Raw genomic sequence first — 20487 nt, 5'->3', positions numbered from 1 at the left:
GTTAAACGGGCCCAAAACAGCAACGGGCTCCAAAAAGTTATAAGACTGTAACTGCGTATTGTGCAAATATGCACACAGATGAATAGAAGTAATTATAGACAAACTCAGTAGTCCGGCTTAAATAAAACTGGTGGCTGTACCCTTTTGCCCTGGGTGGACATTATTATATTGATAACTGGGTGGCTCTCATCGATTGAAGCCCTAAAATCTAAAAGTGAACGACCACTACACCAATAGCTGAATAATTAAAATGAAGCCATACATTTTGTAACATGTTTGATTTGTAATAAAATATTCACAGTATTTTAGTGAATGTTACGTTTTCCAGTTAAAAAATATTTCGTTAAAAAGTGAACTTTTAATCGAATGGCGCAAAACTGTCTCGGTCTACCCGCCAGTAGTTTTGGTATTTTATATTATTTCTTTTGAGGTTCTAACTTAGTTATCGAGAAAATAAGTGACGGATTTTGATTGCATTGAAATCTGACGATTGTGTGTATGACTGATCTTTTCGTGAATATAGTGTTCCTGCATTTGTGTACACACACTTGACTCCTATATTATATGTAAAAACTCCTGCGCAGCTTTCTGATTCCAACGAAATTCCTCGTAAGCCACTAACAACTTAACCATTATGACTTTCAGTAATAAGACGTTACTATTACCTGAGCTATAATTTTCACCTCTCTTCAACATTTAAAAACACGCTATCAACTCAAAATCGTCGTCCCACACGATTCTATCTCTGTCATCATTTTTTACCGCTCTTGAACAGATTTTCACCTAGCAACGACATTACGCAAACATTTTACCGACAATTTAGGCAGCACCTAGTACATTTAGTCGTCACAAAGGAGCTCGGCACAATACAACAGATACGTAGTAATCGTGATCACGCAACAATGGCGGCTCAATAAATCCGCAGCCATATTGTGACGTCACACTGCTTGAAATAATGCCCTGATGTATGGGATTCCGTGCACGCGATATTGAGAATGTGCCGGTTAAGACTGAGATACAGACCAAAACAGATGACGTTAATATGCTCCAAAGTTAAGCTCGAATGTCGAGGTCTAGAAGTAGATGGTTGACTATTTTATATAAGGTTTAACGTATGTCTTAAGAGTTGTATGCATTAGTTCTTATAATAATAATAAGTACCCGCGTTTTTAGTGATTATTTATTTGTTCTTATTTGTTCCATTTGCTGTGACTTTATCCATAGGAGAAGCTATTCAACACTTAACCAAAACGGACAAATCTGGCTCTTAATCTTTATATAACATATTGTAGATAGCAAAGACAACATCATATGGTGTAGAAAGTCACGTTCCAAAGCCAGTTCTTTACATTTATTCTACTTCAAGCCGTGAGTACGTTAGCAGGAAGTTTTAACAACCAATCGAGGATGTCGTTAAAACTCCAGCTCGTAATAGCCTCCCTCGGATTGGTTGAGAGCTTACCTCGGTTTACTTGTTGTGACCAAGAGTGTAACGGTTATTGTTTGAATTTGTCAACTGTGGGGCGATTTTCCATCAATATTGAACCATCTATGATTATAAAAGAATACTATTGTCTAATAACTTAGTTGAGAGCCTTGTTTGCATGGTTCATGGGTGCCGGAGGTATACAACGTTCTGAATGGATAACATCAGTGACCCGCAGGTATAAGCAGCTGACAGTGGCCTGTTTGATACAGTTATTTTATTTTGGAAACAAACAGTAATATGAATTATATTCTAGATAAATCTTGCATGTCAAGGCTCTCCACTAAGTTGAAGTCGAAGTATAGCTTTAAAATGGTCATAAAATGACTGAACTACCACTACTTTGGAAACATTGGGAGTTTCTAAAAGAACGGCATGGATTACAAGGTGTAGATACAGTTTTTTTTTTATTTGTATAATACAGTCTTCGGTCTATTTTGTAAAGTCCCGATTCGACGAATACCTGCAATTGTTTTCATATTTTCAATGAGGAAACTATGTAAAGTAATCGGAGGTTTGTAAAATATTTAAGTGTAATATTATAAAAATAAGGAAAACTACAACACTATTACACATTTAACTAAAGAAAAAACCTTAAATAACAAACAGACATAAAGCCTTAACCCACAAAACTTTTCACATACATTCCTATATCCAGTGGCTTTCCCAACTCTCCATATATTCGTAGTTTCGTGCACTTTATCTTTGTATAAAATATAACCTTTCCGACTAATATATTGCTTGCTATGACATTGCAAGCATTCCAAATATGAATATTAAATATTGTATAGAAATGACACTGTCTGTCTGTGGATTCCAAATAACTTTGGCTTTTCAAGTTCTCTATTCGTTAACACAAAACTAGTAATAAGTTCATGTTTGCTTATTTGTTCGGTATATCTTTGAACCGGCTTAAACGATTTTAATGCAGACAATATTAGAAGATAGAAAAGTATTTTGTGATTTCATTTACCCTAGAAACATTTAGGGTTCTAAATGTTCAATTTAAAACAATCAATATGCCTATAATAAATGTGTCTGCTTCTCTGAAACGTTTTAAATGTTAAACTACTAGAGCAATTTTAATAAAGTTTAGCATAAAGGTGCCTAAAGATTTGAGACAGTAAAAATCACCTCCTGAGCAGCTGAATTGGGTGATGAAACTTGCGCGAGTGGAACCGCACGAATCATTTAGTAACAAATAAAGAATGTTCGACTGTTTCGCGTTTCAAAACGCTGTTGTTTATATGCAGTATAAAATTGAAACCTATTGTTTGCGTATAAAGTTGATTTTTCATTGAAATAGGTTAAACAAACAATGATTTTTATGCACCGTCACGTTAGAAGGCTTTTGTTTTAAGCTTTTCTGTTAGATTGTAGTGAAGCTAAGTGTTTAGTTTAACATTTCTGAACCAAGGTTGTCATGGTTAGTGAATTATGACGCTCAAGAGACTTAGATTTAAATTTTTTGTTGGACTTATTATTATACTTTGCAATTATTTTTGAATAGCAGACTGAAAGCTGATACATTTTCTGGCATATGGATAATAGGCTTGCTCACTACTAGCGAATTAGCATTAGCGAACAGTAGCCTGATTCTCTACCACCATCGAATAGTGACAACCGGCTAGCTGTCGAGAAATTTTGTCTGAAAATCTGATCAGCGCGCGGAATTCTAGCGGTGCTTCTAGCTTCTAGCGGACGGCGTAGGAATTATTGTCGCAGAACATTTGAAATGTCCAACTCTCGATACTCGATGTCGCGCCACAGCATACGTTTTTAGGTATACAGATCATATCGTAATCTATAGAACATAAAAACTAAAAAGATAATAAATACTTTATTACAAAAATATAAGCTACATATATTTACATAAATAACGACACACAGTGGACATCAAAAAGCGAGTAATAACAGTCGGGGCGGTAAACAGAGGAGTAAAATTGAAATGTACCGCGACGTATGAAATATGTTGTGTGGGCCAGTTGCGGACCTGTGATGAACTCGGTTTGCATTGTCATGTGTTTATGTATATTGTAGATTTTAATTTATTAAATAGGGCTTAACAATTTCCTTTTCAATAAAGGTTATTTTTGCATATGGTGCAAGAGTTTTATGACTTAAGATATATTTTGTATCTGTCTGTAGATTTTACAGCCTAAAACAGATTGATATCATATCAGATGTAAGACAAGACATACTGGCTAAGAGATTTGACTAATGACTTTATGCATTTTAATTGTGACTACAATAATTTGAGTAGATGATAAGTATCAAGATGTTATTAAAACCATTTTATTTTTATTTAACCCATGGTTGACGCCCTATTGGGCAAAGGTCTCCACCCGAACGAGGGAGTGATTATTTATATATAAAAATTTAAGGAAATGTATTTTTTTAAATTTACTACGTTGTGCATTAACTATTTAAAACATATTGACATAACCCTTAGCATATAAAGCTGTACACACATGACATGAAAACTTATAACTTAACTAAAGCCGTATTAAGTCACAGTAAGGTGCAGCGCACATCAGTGACGCAACTTCAAGTGTGCTTCAGTAACCCAGTTTTGAGTTCACTTTAGTTCCAGACTTTGGCGTGAAACGACAACCCATCAAACGCAAAGTGCTCGCCGAACTTTGTTTTACCATAAAAGTGTAAATAGTTGATAGTGCTTTCATATGTTCTGACTTATCTTATGTTAGTTCTGACTTGTTAGGAGGTGCTTTCGAAAAAGTCTTATTTGGTTGGTTTTTAAATTCTGACGTTTAAATGTTGAGACGGCTATAACCTATGATATAGCTAATGGTGTATACGCAATGCACCAAATTTTTCGCAACTAATTACATCATATAATATGCCAACAGAAATTAGAAACGCCCTATTTGAAACACGACTCAGGCATTTTTTGTAAAGTATGTTTTGAACAAAAGCTAAAAAGAAAACTACAGCATAAAAGTCGTACGGTCGATTTATGATTGCCTTTCAAAAGACAAGCCTTACTAAGTAATTTCATTCATTAAAATCTCAATCTGGAATCTCAACCCAAACAAACGATTATTAAACATCTCTCAAAGGTCGCGATCACTATGAGCAACGAACCGCACAAATTTACTATTCACCCGCCAACGAGTTACGGTAATTGAGAACAAAAACTTATGATTTAAAACTCAAAGGGAGCCAAACAGCAGGGCTTCTAATTTGTGATTTCATTTTGAAGAAACAGCCACTGTTTGTATAAAGTTTTTGTTAGAATTACTGTTTTTAGTTAACGGGTTGCAATTTTTGGAGTGAATATTGCAACATTTTTTGTGATGGAATTTTGTAAACAAAGACCCGAAACTTTTTGAGTGAAATGTACCTAATTTAATATAATTTTGTGGGTTGATATGATAATTTTAGAATAACCACTGAAATAATTGTCTGAAATTGCATGCACTATTTGAGCCTTGCCGTTTGTAAATTTGTGTGTTTAAGATTTTTACCTTAGTATTCAGTTAGTATCCCCGTGACCATTAAATAATATAGCTGCTATGCAAAAGTATTTTCTACAAACCTGAAACCACCATAACAGTTTCGCATTTTCAATCTCTCCTAAAAACGCCATTAAACAGGTAAACGTAAGAGCTCTACTCTAATTTTCTATTCTACTGTTGAATTCGCAATAAAGATCCAACAAAAAACTCATTACCTTCGTAACTGACTTTCAATTCAGTTTCTTTTAAGCTCTAATTTGCCTGAAAAAGTACTAAAAATGGACACTTAATGCCAAAAGGCGAAGGAAAGACGACTCTACCTGTATTATACAATAGTCGTTCAATGATGCGAAGGGGTCTATCTTCGTACTAATATAACAGCAAACTTGCAGAGCTAAGCTTTAAGATACAGGAAGATAAGACAATACATTGCAAGTGCAAGCATTTATGAGTGTAGGTAAACTTTGGCATACCTGTCACAAGGCACGTAAGTATCTACATTATAAATTACAGAGTAAGTAGAGTCCAGTTAATTTGGGCAACGGAGCAGCAATGATTTGATTCCCTAGAGAACATTAGAACATTAGGTAACGGTGAAAGAATGGTACTTTGCGTCTCTACATAGTTCCGGTAGAGCAAGTAACGGTGTTAATTGTTCATGGTTAGTCTAGTTTTTGCGTTAGTAAGTTTTTATAGAGTACGAGCTTAGCTTTGGAACTCTATGTTTTGCTTTAGCGGGTATTTTTGAAAAACGTTTCTAGTTTTACCGACTGTTTAGTAAGGCTTTATTTGTAAGTAAACGGTGAAATATAAAGGTCAATGTGATGTTTCTTATACAGTTACTCAATTTTGTACTTTTACTATTTTAATAGTAATATTATACCTTGATGAACATTAATCTATTTATAATATATTTTTTCTAATCTTAATTATTTCAAATAACATCACATATGTTTCGAATCCGTTTGGAAAATTCCAAAATATTTCGACACCAAACTAAATTTAACAACCCAAAAAAAATCCTCAGAAACAAAGTTTTGTAAACGGCTCAAAACAATTTCTATACCCTTATTGGCAGGAAACTTATTTGCATGCATTATTACAATTTATACAAAACAAACTTACATATTACACACAGTACATAGAATAGTAATACATTTCACTTTATTCAATAATTTTCACTCTTTTACTGTATGCATACTATGTCTTCTTCATCAAAACCTAAACTAAATCAATTTCCATTCATAGATCAAAGCACATCAAGTTCAAACAACAAAACTGCCATGACAAACGCAAATTCATTCCGCTACGCACACACGCTGTATCGCAATCCACTCAACGTAGCGGCTTCTATGTGAAACTTGATGTTTTGTGAATAAACTGGACTGAATACTTTATTACTATAGCAATATAGTTGAGTGTTACGAAGAATTGAGCATTAAGATTACTTTTAATCGTTGAAAAATACTATTAATGCTATTAATGTCGATTGATTATAAAAAAAATACTTAGTAGAGTAGCTAATAGTTAGCTAAAAAGAATTTCAGCTCGAAATTCGAGTAAACAATCAGAAATGATAACATTTATATTAAGTGATAAAAATGTAGTTGTATTTTATAATCATTTGTAATATTATTAAATTCCTCTATACTGTGTACCAGAATAACATGATGTTTGAATGACATGAATAATATAAAAAAAAAATATAAAAAAAAAAAGTGGTGTTGACTTTGGTATTTGACAACACCTATGCGAAAAAGGCGTAAATGTGTGTATGTATATAAGCATTCCTTTAGCATAACCACCTATTCAACACGACCGCCAAACCAAACATAACCTCCAAAAAATCAAGGCAAACACTAAACATCAATCCGTCATACAACTACCCGCAGTAATCTGAGCTAATCCGACAAATAAATAAAAGGCACGATTGATTGAACCCCACAATGGCGGAGGTACAAAGGAGAATGTAATGCAAACAGAAATCAGTCTGTTTCATCTTGTTCGAGTATATTTTCAGGTGGAAATTTGTCGATAAACAAACCACAATAGCTGGGACTACCGACCCGCATACTAATGTATGAGGGACTAGCTCCATTGGTACACGAGTTATGGCCCGAAGGAGTAATGTATTGAAATACTAAGCTCACATTTTAGTACTAAACGTTTCGGTTGAATCTGGATGTTGTTTGTTTTGAGATACGCTTGATTTTTTTCTGCGATCCCATAAAAAAATAATCCCGGTTTCTGAGGTTCATTTAGTGGTAGTTTATGTACTCAATAGCGTTAAAACTCATTTAAAAAAAAACTCCGAATAGATAAACTACCGAAAACTGTCTGAATAGATAAACTACCGCTAAATGTGCGTCAGAAATCTGGCATAAGTTCAATGCCTCTCCAAACCTGTATGTCTGTCTGTTGTATTTTTACGGCTAAAATACTGAACAAATTATGATAAAATTTAACACGGAGTAAGTAAAGGCACAAGGACTACAGGCTCCTTATTTTAGAATCAACCCTTAAAAATAAAAAGTATTAATTTAAGTCCAAAATATTCATTAAATTAGCATTACGAACATATTTGTCGCACGAAAATATAAGTAACAAAGTGCTCCCACAAAGTTAAATTGTAACTTAGTACAGTTGACTTAAAATAATAAAACAATCTACTGACTTTTAATTTCACTAAAAGCACGTCGCAATAAGTTATTCAGTTATATCGTGTGAAGTTAGAATACTGAACTTTACTGCCAACTAGTTACTTCGCACTTGTGCATTGGAGTAATTATCGCTTAAGGGTTAAGAAAAATAAACTCGCGTGTCTCAAAAGCTATAAAAACAGTAGCGTGATTTTCTGCGATTATTTACTATCGACATCTGGCTAGCTATCGAGACATTTTGTTTAAAAAACTGATTAACTCCTCTAGTGAGTGCCGAAGAAACTATTTTTGCTGTACATAGAATACTATCGAGTATCGAGACTTTGACATTTAGAATAACTGTAGCGAGATTCTTTACAGTTGGAGTGTTATTATCAGGCATATTTTATTTGCCGATTTAGTCTTTTTATTTTTTGATATGAAATCGCGCTACAAGTCAGGCAGATAGCCACACATTAATAAGTACGTTACACCTCTCTAATTACATTTCCAACCTAAAACTCCACTAAAACGAACTAAGAATCAAAAGTTACGAAATCATAAATCATGTAAAATATTTCCCGTGACACAATGGACTTCGTGTTCAAGGGCCGGAGGCTTGCAGTGCCACAAAACCTGAATACCCGCGGACTTTTGATTCAATTACATGGTAGAGATTGAATCTACATTCAACGTTGCACACCGTTTGTTTTGATAGATCGTATCTCAGTGTCGCTACTAGGAACCAGTGGATTTGAAACTGTCAGCTTCAGCTATTGTTAGTTTTGCTTGCTTTTTGAGATATTTAGTGACTATTTTGAGCAATTGCAAGTTGTTTCTAATCATAAGTTAATATACTAAACGAATTTAAAGTTACAGTTATTATTCTATAAATGACACAAGTGAAGTGTTTTATAAGTTGACCCGCGCAACTTCGCTTGCGTCTCACACGGGTCATAATTTTCCACGTTTTTGTAACATTTTTTACTGGTACTCTGCTACTATTGGTCGTAGCGTGATGATATATCCTTCCAAAAGTCCTTACGAAATACAACAGTGCAACCCAAAGTGAAGCGTCAAGCAACCTTAAGTAAAGTATGATATATGTTCGTATTAATTCCTTATAACATTAACTCTCGTGATAAAATTAAGAGGTGGCGTTATCTGATAGAGTTCTCTGCCTACCCCTATGGAAAGAAGACGTGATCTTATCTACGTTTTAAAATTATAAACTTCAAGCTGTTCTAATATTTATTATCTATGACAATATCAAAGCTATAGCAATTAGAATCACTCATGTAACAGGTACAAATTACACGAGGGGTACGGAAACCGCGGGACATATGCGACGGTGCGTGTCGATGTGGTCTGTGCTAACGATATACCAGCGTAATAATATGTTGCATCTGTTTCTCAGAACTTGGGTCTAGGGCGACTGAACCACAGACAGTAGCGGGTTATGTTCATAAATTATAAATAGCTTTGGAAGGTATAATTGTAGATGGAGCGTTCGTTACATTTGTAAGTTTTTAATGTATTATAGACACTGGTGGACTCAAGGCCTAACCCCTCCCTCATTACGGGAGGATACCCTTGCCCAGCAGTGGGACAGTAATGGGTTAAATTTATTTATTTTTATTATAGACAAATTGGTACATTCATTTCTCATAACATCGTGTTAATATTTTTTTGGGTGTAAGACAAGGTAAGTTTGCAAGATACTCTTTTGGCCTATACAATTAAATACTCTTCATATCCTGACGTGAACTTTATGTAGACAAAGAATATAGGTAGATAAGTAATTTTGTAAGTGAAGTGACTGTTGTATTTTATTTGTAAACATTTAACTATTTTTTAGATAAATAAAGAACCAAGAAAACTGAAAAAAGACAGAATTAGAGTAATATATTTTACTGTATGACGATATGTAATGATATTTCAATAGAAGTTTTCAGGGGTCGTAGCAACGTGTAAAAGGCAAGTGGCGTTGTTTAGTCGGGGCTTATCCCAATAGGAGAAAGTTGTGATTCTAAGTATCTATGTATATTATTTCACTGTTTTGTGTTGTGACGTCACTGTTTAACTCCATACATAAGTTCAAGTAACTTTTTCAACATACCCTTCCTATGACGTCACAAGTTCCTGAACAGTCCACGCGAACCTTTAAGTAGATAACGTTTGATACAAACAAAACTATGACAGTTTTAGGTCCCACGTGACGGAGGTCCGGCCAATCACCCCATGCCTTCAGTTTAAAGTTTGAAGCGTATGTACTGTTTTACTGTGTGATAAGGTTATTATATAACACACTGTATAGTATACTTTTTTAACATGGTTTTCCAGAATTAGCTTAGTTCATTGAGTTAGTTTTTTCCATCTTTACGTTTCCTGGGGCTTGATTTTGTTAAATTCTTCACGGTTTTGCAAAAACGTAAATATGATGGATCATTATAGAAAACTAAATAGAATAATAGATAAAAAAAAGTATTTGTGGTGGATCCTCCTTGATACCTTATAAATTTTCCGGTTATAAAAATAAACGCAACACAAAGTTGCTCTTTATGATCTGCGAAGAGTCCATGAATGATGCCGCATACAAAAAAATGTACCACGTGTTACCACATTTGAAAACTCCTAAGTAGTTATCATGACTTCCAAACCACATCTACGTTAGCAAAAAAATGACGTCTATCGTAAACTACTATGTATATTTATAATACAAGTAACAGAGTAGCTTGGGTTAGCTAAAACGTGATTTATGACAGCTTGTTACTGGGCTGTAATGTTGGCGAACTGCCAGTTATGGAAGGACTTTGGCTCAGGTTTTGATTGATACAAGGTTACCGTACCGAGTTGTTCATTCTTTAGACAAATAAAGATGACTATTGTTTCAACCTAGCAACGGGTATTTTAGGTTATAGCGGTGCTATTTCAATCATAACCAGTGGATGGCAGTAGGCTCACTCTCTATTAGTCTCTATAAAATGAGAATGTATTTTACCCTTTTACCTACATTTAGGTATAACAGTTGATGCTGATAATGAAGTTTACACAATTCTTACTTCTAAAAAATATTATATACAATGCACCCTTCAATCACAACAGTTCAATGTCTATCTAAATAACAGGTTAGCCGACAAAAAGTGTTATACAACCACACAGGAACAGGAAGATTGAGTAGAAAAGGTTGGCACATAAATAAATTTAATAAATACTAATATGCTGCAAATCTACTGTCTAAACGTTATTACTATAAACAGTCACAATCAGTTTAACGAACTTACGACCATTAGATACCCAGATATAATTATTTACTACAATATACTAGCTTATATGAAAGTTTTTAACGTAAAATAAAATAAAGTTCAATGTCAGAGCGTTGTTGGTACACATGAACATTGAACGTGAAGTAACAATGATTGATGATGTTGACTGTGCGCACTCAGCTGTTTAATGTTTGCCAAACTTTACTCCTCACGCAGTCAATGCACTGGAAATTTAATTGTTTATACACATATTAGTATATGAGTGTGTTAGGGGAATTTTACACTGAGCATTAAAATCAGATATCATGGATAATCACAAAGCAGCTGCATAATGTTATCCTTCGTAAGGCTATAAATCCTAGAATTCACAAATATTGTTTTTATACTTTTTTGAGAAAAAAATAGCCTATGTCTAGTCTAGACTACCTCCGTGGCGCAGTTGTTTGGGTCGCCACGCTATTATTATTACGTCGCGAGGTCGTGGGTTTGATTCCCACACGGAGCCATTATTTGTGCGATCCACAAATAATTGTTTCGTGTCTGGTCGTGCTTTGTGTCCGTTGTTTGTAAAAGTCCCCACGACACAGGAGCAATATTATGAATGAGGGAAATGTCAGAAAAAATAGTTCTGGTTAAACTATCTCCATGCGAAATTTCATCAAGATTGGTTTGGTGCTTTAGCTGCCAAAGTAACATAAATAAACTTTCGCAATCTAATTATTTCTAATTGCCAGTTGGAAGTAATTATCATGTTATTTTTATCAAAAAACAAACGTTCATCTCAATCTTTTCTCGGCATAGAAGATATAAACAGAAAAAATCTAATGATGAAATAAGCAATTGGCAAGAACAAAAATTAATAATTCTTGAACAATCCCGATGTGAACCGAGCTACAACATTCGGTTAGTATGATACGTTTGATTGATGATGTTGAACGCACTGCGTACTGAGCGCTCTGAACGTACTGAACGAGCGCAGCTAATGTTTCAGCAAACGTGTACGTGTGTGATTTATGATAATAGCAGGTGAGATTGTTTGTTCGTTTGTTGAGAAAAGCTAAACAGTTTTGGAGAAAATTAAGCGAGAAGGATTGTTTTTAGTTGTAAATAATGTCCTACTAGCCGATAACCAATATTTTGCTTCTTCTGTCAGAGCCCAGTGACACTGATAACGAACACGATCTGTAAGGGATTAGGCACGAAACAGAGAAGGAAAGTCTTTGTAGACTACAAAGACTTTTGACTCGAATCAGGATTCGAAGCTGTAACTCCTACACGGCAGTCACACATCACCATAGAGCCAGCAGTAAATAGTTGGTTCCTCTTAAGTACGAAAATAATCTATGTCTAATCAAGGTAAACACTTCCTTTATCGTTCAGACGTGAGCCTTGCCCAGCAGTGGGACAAACATGGGTTAAAAAAAATCAATAAAGAAAAAAAACGATATAAGTCAGATTTACGAATAACTTGACAAAAAATAGTGGTAAAGTGGACTCATGGATCCAGTAGCAAACTTGTCCAGCTGAACAAAAATTCATCGCATCAAAGCTGCTATAATCGTTTAATATTAATAATGTTAAAGCATTGCCATACACGTGCCATCGATTTCACAACCAAATATACTTTTATTGCAATTTGTAAATTAATCCGAAGAAAAAGCAATTGTTTTCTCTTTAAAAGAATATTGTAGTGAACATTATTGATGATGGAATCACCGTGAAAGGAAATTAAAATGTCTGTAAAACTCTCAGCTGAGTATTTTTATGAGTAATGTAATAAAGAAACAATGCTTTCTGTTCGTTTTCCTCACGATTGAGTAAAGCTTGTGAACTGTGATTGGATAATAAGCACCATTTGAGCAGCACTTATTTTATAAATTTCCTGATTTTTTTAGTTGTGTTAAGTTTAATTTAAAAAGACTCCAATGTACTTCCTGACCAAATCTTATGAAATTTGGTACAGCTATTGTGAAATTATAGCCAACGCAAATTTTCATCAACAGTAGGTACATATCTCGCCGTTATACCCAAAAGTATAGCAGAGGTGTTTATAATCGACCGACGTTTTACCATTAACGTTGCTAGTTCCACGTAACAGGAGACGAATTTCCCACAACTAGGTATTTTGTTTTGATAAAAACGCTGGAAATAAATCTTACACGTCTTGTCACAGAAAGCTTTTCAAACCATAAATTACGGAATAAACAAAACCGAATCCAAAATTTGCATTTCAGAACAAAACAATAAAAATAATTGTGATAAAAATACCTTTACAGTGCCGTGTAATATATGCGATTGATAATCACAATATACGTATCTACCAGGTTCGATTACGTAGCTTAAAATATTTTTTTCAATGTCAAAGACTGTTCCATAAGTTACAGTCAATGGTAGCCCCCTTCATGACAGCACTAATAGTACGTAAAATAGTTCCATTTCACTATTTCCTAAAATCCTGTACACTTTATTTAAACACACTAAAATTCACTTAATAAAATTAATGCAAGTTATTCCCGTAATGCAACATTAAAACTAAATTTATATAACACGTTACTTTATACTTATCTTTCATATTAATATAACTATGCTTCACAAACACAGATAGTTTTCCTAGAACAGACCTGCCCCCAGGTAACGAAATAAACAAGTCGCCTTCGTTCCATTGCCAGTTGCACTATCTAATTACAAAGAAAGACGCTTTCGTAGAATATTGAAAATAAATTGAAATCATATTGTTTTTATTCTAGAAATAACACAGAGTTTTTCCTTTAGAATTCCATTCTTCTTATAATTTAACTCCCACACATTAAAATAATGCATTGTTAAACGAAATTAACGTACAAACAACGGACACAAACTATTAATTTATTTTGTGAATCGTAATAATGTTTTGTTAACTTTAATTGCTACGCCTATATTATATATATATATATATATATATATATATATTGCTAGCTTTATAATCATCTTTAAACTTTAAAAGCGAAGGATTTATAATAAACAAACATTTTTTTTTATGTTAGGTAAAATTTGTTATTTGCTAATGCTTATTGCTGTGTGCTATAGCAATAAGCATTGCTAACACAGAAAATTCATTATATATAAATATTTCCATCCATAGAACGCTCGTACAAAGCCGAAGAATTCTAAAACAAAAATCCCACTAAACCAAATTCAAAGGTTCCAAATCAAATGCATTTTAAGACAGAATTCTCAACCCCATACATCGACATCAACCATTAACACAAACCGTCCACGCGGCAAAAACGCTACCCTACCTTTTGTTTCATACCAGAGAACCGCGAAAGCCTTTTGAAAGAATGCACCAAGTCAAAGGCACATCCAGCGTAAACTGTCAAAAGGAAATACAGTATAATTCAAACGAGAAACAGAGCTTTAGCATGACAGCGCATGCGTCGGAATACAGCTTCCATAGCCGCTTACCGGTCAGGCTCAGTTGTTCGGTACCCGCCAAACCGTCATTGTACCATCGTACATTTCGCGTACAATTTGAACGTCGCGCCGTGCGTTCGTTTTACGAAAACTTTATAACAAAAATGCGACGTTGCCGCTCTAGAATTTGGAACGTTTTTTGATTGGTTAATTTTGGTTGTCAGTCTGTGATGATGATGAGTTGGTTCAAACGGTTGGTGATGAGGTGGTTACAGTTTGTACTCGGAGTTTCAGTGTTGTTCAGGTGTACGGATTCTGTTGGTAAGTCAAAAAAATATTTACAGAATAAATCTACGTAAAGTATTGTCGTGGAAAGTACAAAAACAAAGTGTCTTATTTAATAGAAAAGTAGCAAAACTCTTAATGAATTTATCAAAGGTTTAATAAAGCTCTTCCTCAAAAAATATTTCTTCAAGAAAATGTAATGTTTCGTTATTTTGAGGGTATATTTTTTGTTTACCGCTCCCAATATTTTCGCCGTCGTTCCTAATTAATGGTATAAGTTAATTTAAACTTAAGGTAAGTTAATTTGTCGCGAGTCTGTTGTAATAAACAGGGACTTATATACTGTGAAGGAACTCTAATTAATTTATAACTATTAGTAACTTTAATTTTACCGGCGAGAAATTAATTATTCTTTCCTAATTTTTGTTAACAATTTTCATAAAAAAATATGAATAAATTTTTAAATAAAATTTTGTTTCTTTCAGTTTTAAAATTGTTTACTTCGTTTAAATGGTTTTTTGTCTTATTTGAGTGACCTCGCTATGGGTTATTTATATTCTGATTTCCGCTTATAGCATACGCAGTGCCTGATTAGTAAATGATCAGGTTAGGTAATCATCTGCATAAACGGTGGGAAAACTGCGTATTGGAGTAAAGTGGTCTTATTGATTAACATATTTCAGCTTACAAATTTTGAAATGCAGAAGGTATTTTTAAGAAACAAGAAATAACGCGATATTTTTTGTCGTAACTTTTCGCATTCAGTTTTAAGATATGATGCGATATTGCTTTAACCTAATAAAAATATAATCAAAATTATACTTAAAACAATGAGGCTAATAAGAAGTATACGAAATGATTAAAAATATGCGATTTATAATTTTTTGTAGTAACAAAAAGTTCTTTTAATCGTTGATTCAACTAATATATATTTGTTAACACATTTAAGAAAAAGGTATTTCATTTGCATTTTGAAATTTTACACCTTAAACTAAAGCATGGATGAATATCCATTTAAAGCGTTCGTGTATTAAATTATATGCAGATATCTCATTACTAAAAAAAACAATGCATCCAAAAACCCTGGGTGTAGTTATTCAGCATAGTCCTTATCGACACGCTACCGCACTTGCTGCGGTAAACCAAAGCGAGGGGCGGACTATCGAGGTTTCGATATAATCGAGAGACCTCCCACAAAAGCGATATCCGAAAATTGTACGACGGGATATGATTTTATGAAGTAAGTTTGAGGATGAGTAAATGCAGTGGCATTTTATAGTCGATGAACGCCGTTGCTAAACGTACAGTTTCATACCCTATTTAATTAACCCTGGGAGAGATTTTGATAAAAAACTAGCTCATGTTTGACCCCAGGGTGTCGACTGTCATGTTATTTGTTTTCGTTTAAAGGTAGTACCTACTTGTTTAGTCATCAAAACGTAACTGATACAGAGTTTTTATCGGTCATTGTGGGATGATGATAAAAATAAATTATATCGCATTTTTTTTCCTTTAAAAATAAGCAAGCAGATTTGTATGAGATACACCCATTATGGCTAGTTGTTACGCCAGATCAAACCTCCTAGGAATTTTAACTCTTGCAGCAAAATTAGACAAACTCTATTTGCCGAGTCTGGAATCAAACTAAAAATCTCATGATATGCGGCCATTGACACTACTGCTCAGACCACAGAGACAGTCAATAGATCTCTAAAATTAAACCAAACATATTTACAGTAAGATGAACAATTCAATTCTACGAAATGTTTCACTTGTCAAACGTGATTTGATTTTGTGGTTGAGTACTTTGATGAAACATTCAATTGATTGTTCGTTCTATGAGCGAGGTCAGTAGTTTGAATACGTTTTATGTGAATGATTCGAAATTAATTTAATTGTTTGTTATTGGTGCGTGACATAGGCTGTTTTGGTATTGTGGTGAATTTTGGTATGATTGTAATATTGTAGGATAAATAATTATTAAAATTTAAACTTCATAGATAATAGAGGATATAGTTTCATTTCTTATTTGATGCTGGATGTTATGTTTAATATTTCAATGGGTTTGTATTAATGTGTTGAAAGGACTGGTCAGCCTAAGGTTTGTGTTACCGAATTTAGCTGCTCCCTAGGTGTGCCGGGAAGGCAAAGGTATTTTTTAAGAAATTTTGAGATAGTTATTTACCAACACTTACGAAACTCTCCAAAAGTAAAATCTCCGATATATGATAAAAGATTCCTTTCCCATGACATGAGAACAACAATAGAAACAAACAAATACTTCAAACATTTCTACCTAACAAACACTCTTATAAAATATATCTTGTACCTTACCCTTATTTATTTAATTTCCAATTAAACCGCCCAAACACATTCCATTAACGAACCTTCGTAAACAAATGAAATTGAAATCCAATAAAGAACTTATCAATCAGCTATCGGAATTACGTTAAAATTAATTCGTTCATATTAAACATGAATAAAGTGGCAATCGTTAAGCGATTAGCCTTATTGCCAACTGCCACTTGCCAACTGCCAAGTTATTTTATTCACGTTATGAATGATAGACGAAAAGTGATGCTTATATAAACTCTGCAGTATATTTATTGTAGAATCTACCTATAAGGTATGTGGATAGTTCTTACGGAGAAAAAAAAGGAAAATAAAGATTTAGGAATTATTTATTTATTAATTAAAAATCAGCTTATAGGTGATACTAAGTTTGCGGGATCTGCTAGTATAAAATAAATAAAATAGAGAGAGAGAGAGAGAGAGAGAGAGAGAGAAAATAAGCGTCGGGTCCAAAAATTAACAGTAACGTAGGGATGGTCGCTTTTTCTCTCGTTCGTCGTGTTTGCTGCTTCCTTCGCTTTATAACGCAAAATTTCGTCCTTCATTACGCAAGTATTTATTTAAAGCAATTTGATTTCAACAAACGGTATTTTACCTATAAGACATTGATGTATTGTTTTTTACAGTCAGGCAGAAACTGCAAAATGCCCTTTTTTGAAATTTAAAATATTTTTCAATTTCAATTCTGTAGCGTTCTTTAGTAGCTCCATGAAATCTACTTACTTTTTTGTCAAAATCATACACACTCACTCAACTTTTAAAAAGGGCATTGTCATTTCAATAATGAATATTTGAAATCAATTAAGATTTCAGCCAGACGCTACAATAAAATATGATTCAATTAATTTTGCAACTCAGAACAAATGAATTATGTATTAATAGCTGTACTATTAAAAACCTTTTAATATCATTTGTTTTGACAAATACCATGGGTTTGATTTGAAATTATATTCATTTCACAAGTTCTGAATAGTCTTTCAAATTTATTTGGATGTATAGTTTTTATTGTAGAAAATTGAACAGATTATTATATTAAACCCAAATATATTGTTAAGGCATTTTCTACTACTGTGACTTTTTGAGATACTTAAATTAATATACATTAAATACTTTCAGAGAAAAAGACATCAATAAGCATTATTGATTTCTCTTAAAATTCGAAATCACATAATAAAAAACAAAACACGAAAAAGGGTTACTCAAAAAACAAAAAGATCGAAAAGCACCGGTTGAAAAACTATATTTTATTAAACAAAATGTTTTCATCCAACTACGAAATTATACAAAATACATAGTTATCAATCAGTCCTGAAGTACCGATAAGACGTTAAACTATTGCATAGGATCGTAGTCCTTACTATTTCAATAGTCCAAGGATAAACTTTCCCCCCAGTCATGATGATTATGACTCAACTAGAGACAGTTTAGCATGAAACCTGAAGCTAAACACTAGAAACTTTCCCAATACTAAGATGTTCGTAATAAATAGTTAATACTCGAAGCAGGGCCAAGCGGCAAACTTAAATATCTACCGGCCAACTTGCGCGGAGTTTCGCTGAAAATTAATTTACTATAAGCTTGCAAAGAGTTAGTAATGGTGCTTGTAATAAGAGACTAAATTTGTTGGGGTTCAGTGCAGGGGTATTAACTTGTTATGTTTATGCGAATAATTATAGAAAACGGATTCCCATTTTGGAGTTTTTAAAAGGTGCTTTGTGAGTCATGAAGATTGTAAGGTTCGTTCCAAGTGGCGTTCTCTGTTTATTGCCAACCCAAAGAGGTAAAAGGCATGATTTTACCTACGTATGTATGAATTTTGGTGTTTTGAATGATGGGTGTATTCATAGGTTTTATTTTTTGACACACTTAAAATTATCCTTATCTAAATAATAAAATTATCGTGAATAATTTTCTGTTCGCGATGTGCGATGCTTTTTTATTGTGTGTGTTTATCTGCGAGCGTTCATTTTAGTAGACTGTGGTCGAAACTGCTTATAAAGAGAACACTACAGGTTTTAAAAATATAGGCGCTGAAAATTCAACAGCGTTTCAAGAAACGTTTGCATGAAGATTAAAATTTCTTCTTTAATTCTCGAACTAACGATCTTTCTAACTTAATCATCAAACTGAACGGCAACTTAGCAAATACAGATTTTAATCAAAGAGAAATACATTTTCTCATTTCTTTTGAAAGTGTGGGCCGAGGATTCAGATATAATTGGGTTCTATTGAACCCAACCCGAGACCCGGCGAGTGTAGCAATTAGGTATTAATTTGTTTAAGCGAACGGTCCGGGTGAACAATTGATGTGGTAGGTACGAGTGGCGGGTATATTGGATTTGCTTATATTAGACTAGATACATACCCAGTGAAGGGGTACACACCACAATTGAATTTCTTCAGACATATCTGAGGACTCCAGGTTAAAGTCTTTTGACCCCTTGCTTGACGATCTGTGAGAACAACTCCATGTGCCACTTAACAATCAATGATGGCCATAAAATCTTTGCTTCGTAAATAACAATATTTTACTATCATACCTATTATAGCCAAAGGTTGATGCAAAGGTGTATGAAATAGAGGGCGAGCCTATTATCATTATATTGCGCGCGTTACCCAACTACGGGCTACTATCAAGAATTCTTCAAATATAAACTAGTAACTTTGGCGGACCCGGGAATCAAACCCGAGACCTCATAATTTACCAAATATGCAATAAAAAAAATTATGTATATCAATTATATACGAAATAATTTATCTTTATCCACTCCTATTATAAATACGCGGGTGTATACTTATACATTCATACTTGTATATTTCATATTAAATCAAAAACAGCTATATCTGTATCATACGTATTGGTTCTGATTAGTCGGAAGGATGTGTTCAGATATTGGAGATAAGTTCGACGGGTGTCGCTGACACGGAGAGAATCCTTATTCGCAGATATATCACGTGTATGTGGATGAAGAGTTATCACGATGTGTTCGTCAATAATTTTGTAATATCTTTGGACGACTCAGACACACATACTGAGGTGTGATATTATACTGAGGCGACTGGTAACGTTTATAATAGTACACAGTTAGAACAAGAAGCCGTGTTCACAAAAGTTTTCATACAAGGTGGTATTCAAGACCATAGAGACCAATACAAAAACTAAAATATTAATTTAAAACGTTGTTAGTAATAAATGTATGTTAAGATTCATTTTGTGTATGTTGGAGCTTATAAAAAAGAAAGAAATACTTAAATTTTCTATAGGGTTAATAGAAGTTTTTTTTTCTGGACTCACATATTTAATTATACCTAATGCTGAAACGAAATACCTGTGAATAAAAAATGATTACAAAAAATTCAAGATAACTGATTCTTGAATAAAAATTGGGAGCAGAAAAAGGTATCTTTCTTTAATTTTAAACGTGACAGGATCTGTAAATTCAAAATTAAAGTCCACACTTTGAAAAATAAAATAAAACTGGAAATTTTAAACTCATTTTAAAATCTCCGTTTCAAATTTTTCATCTTGAGAAAATAACAAAAATTATATCAGTATTTTTATTCTTTTGTGAAATTTCATTTTGAAC

General features: G+C 33.5%; 1 protein-coding gene across 1 annotated transcript in view; it reads left to right on the top strand.

Annotated features, from left to right (window-relative positions):
* Nucleotides 1-14345: 14345 nt before the first annotated feature.
* LOC142973800 (protein amalgam-like) overlaps nucleotides 14346-20487 on the top strand; it is an 81151-nt gene continuing 75009 nt past the window's right edge. Inside the window, exon 1 of the mRNA XM_076115820.1 lies at nucleotides 14346-14584. Within this exon, the coding sequence (XP_075971935.1) occupies nucleotides 14494-14584 (91 nt within the window). The 5' untranslated portion in view covers nucleotides 14346-14493. The remainder of the gene's footprint in view (nucleotides 14585-20487) is intronic.

This window comes from Anticarsia gemmatalis, chromosome 6, assembly GCF_050436995.1.
Source record: "Anticarsia gemmatalis isolate Benzon Research Colony breed Stoneville strain chromosome 6, ilAntGemm2 primary, whole genome shotgun sequence".
Lineage (NCBI taxonomy): Eukaryota > Metazoa > Arthropoda > Insecta > Lepidoptera > Erebidae > Anticarsia > Anticarsia gemmatalis.
This window is presented reverse-complemented; position numbering and strand designations above follow the sequence as displayed.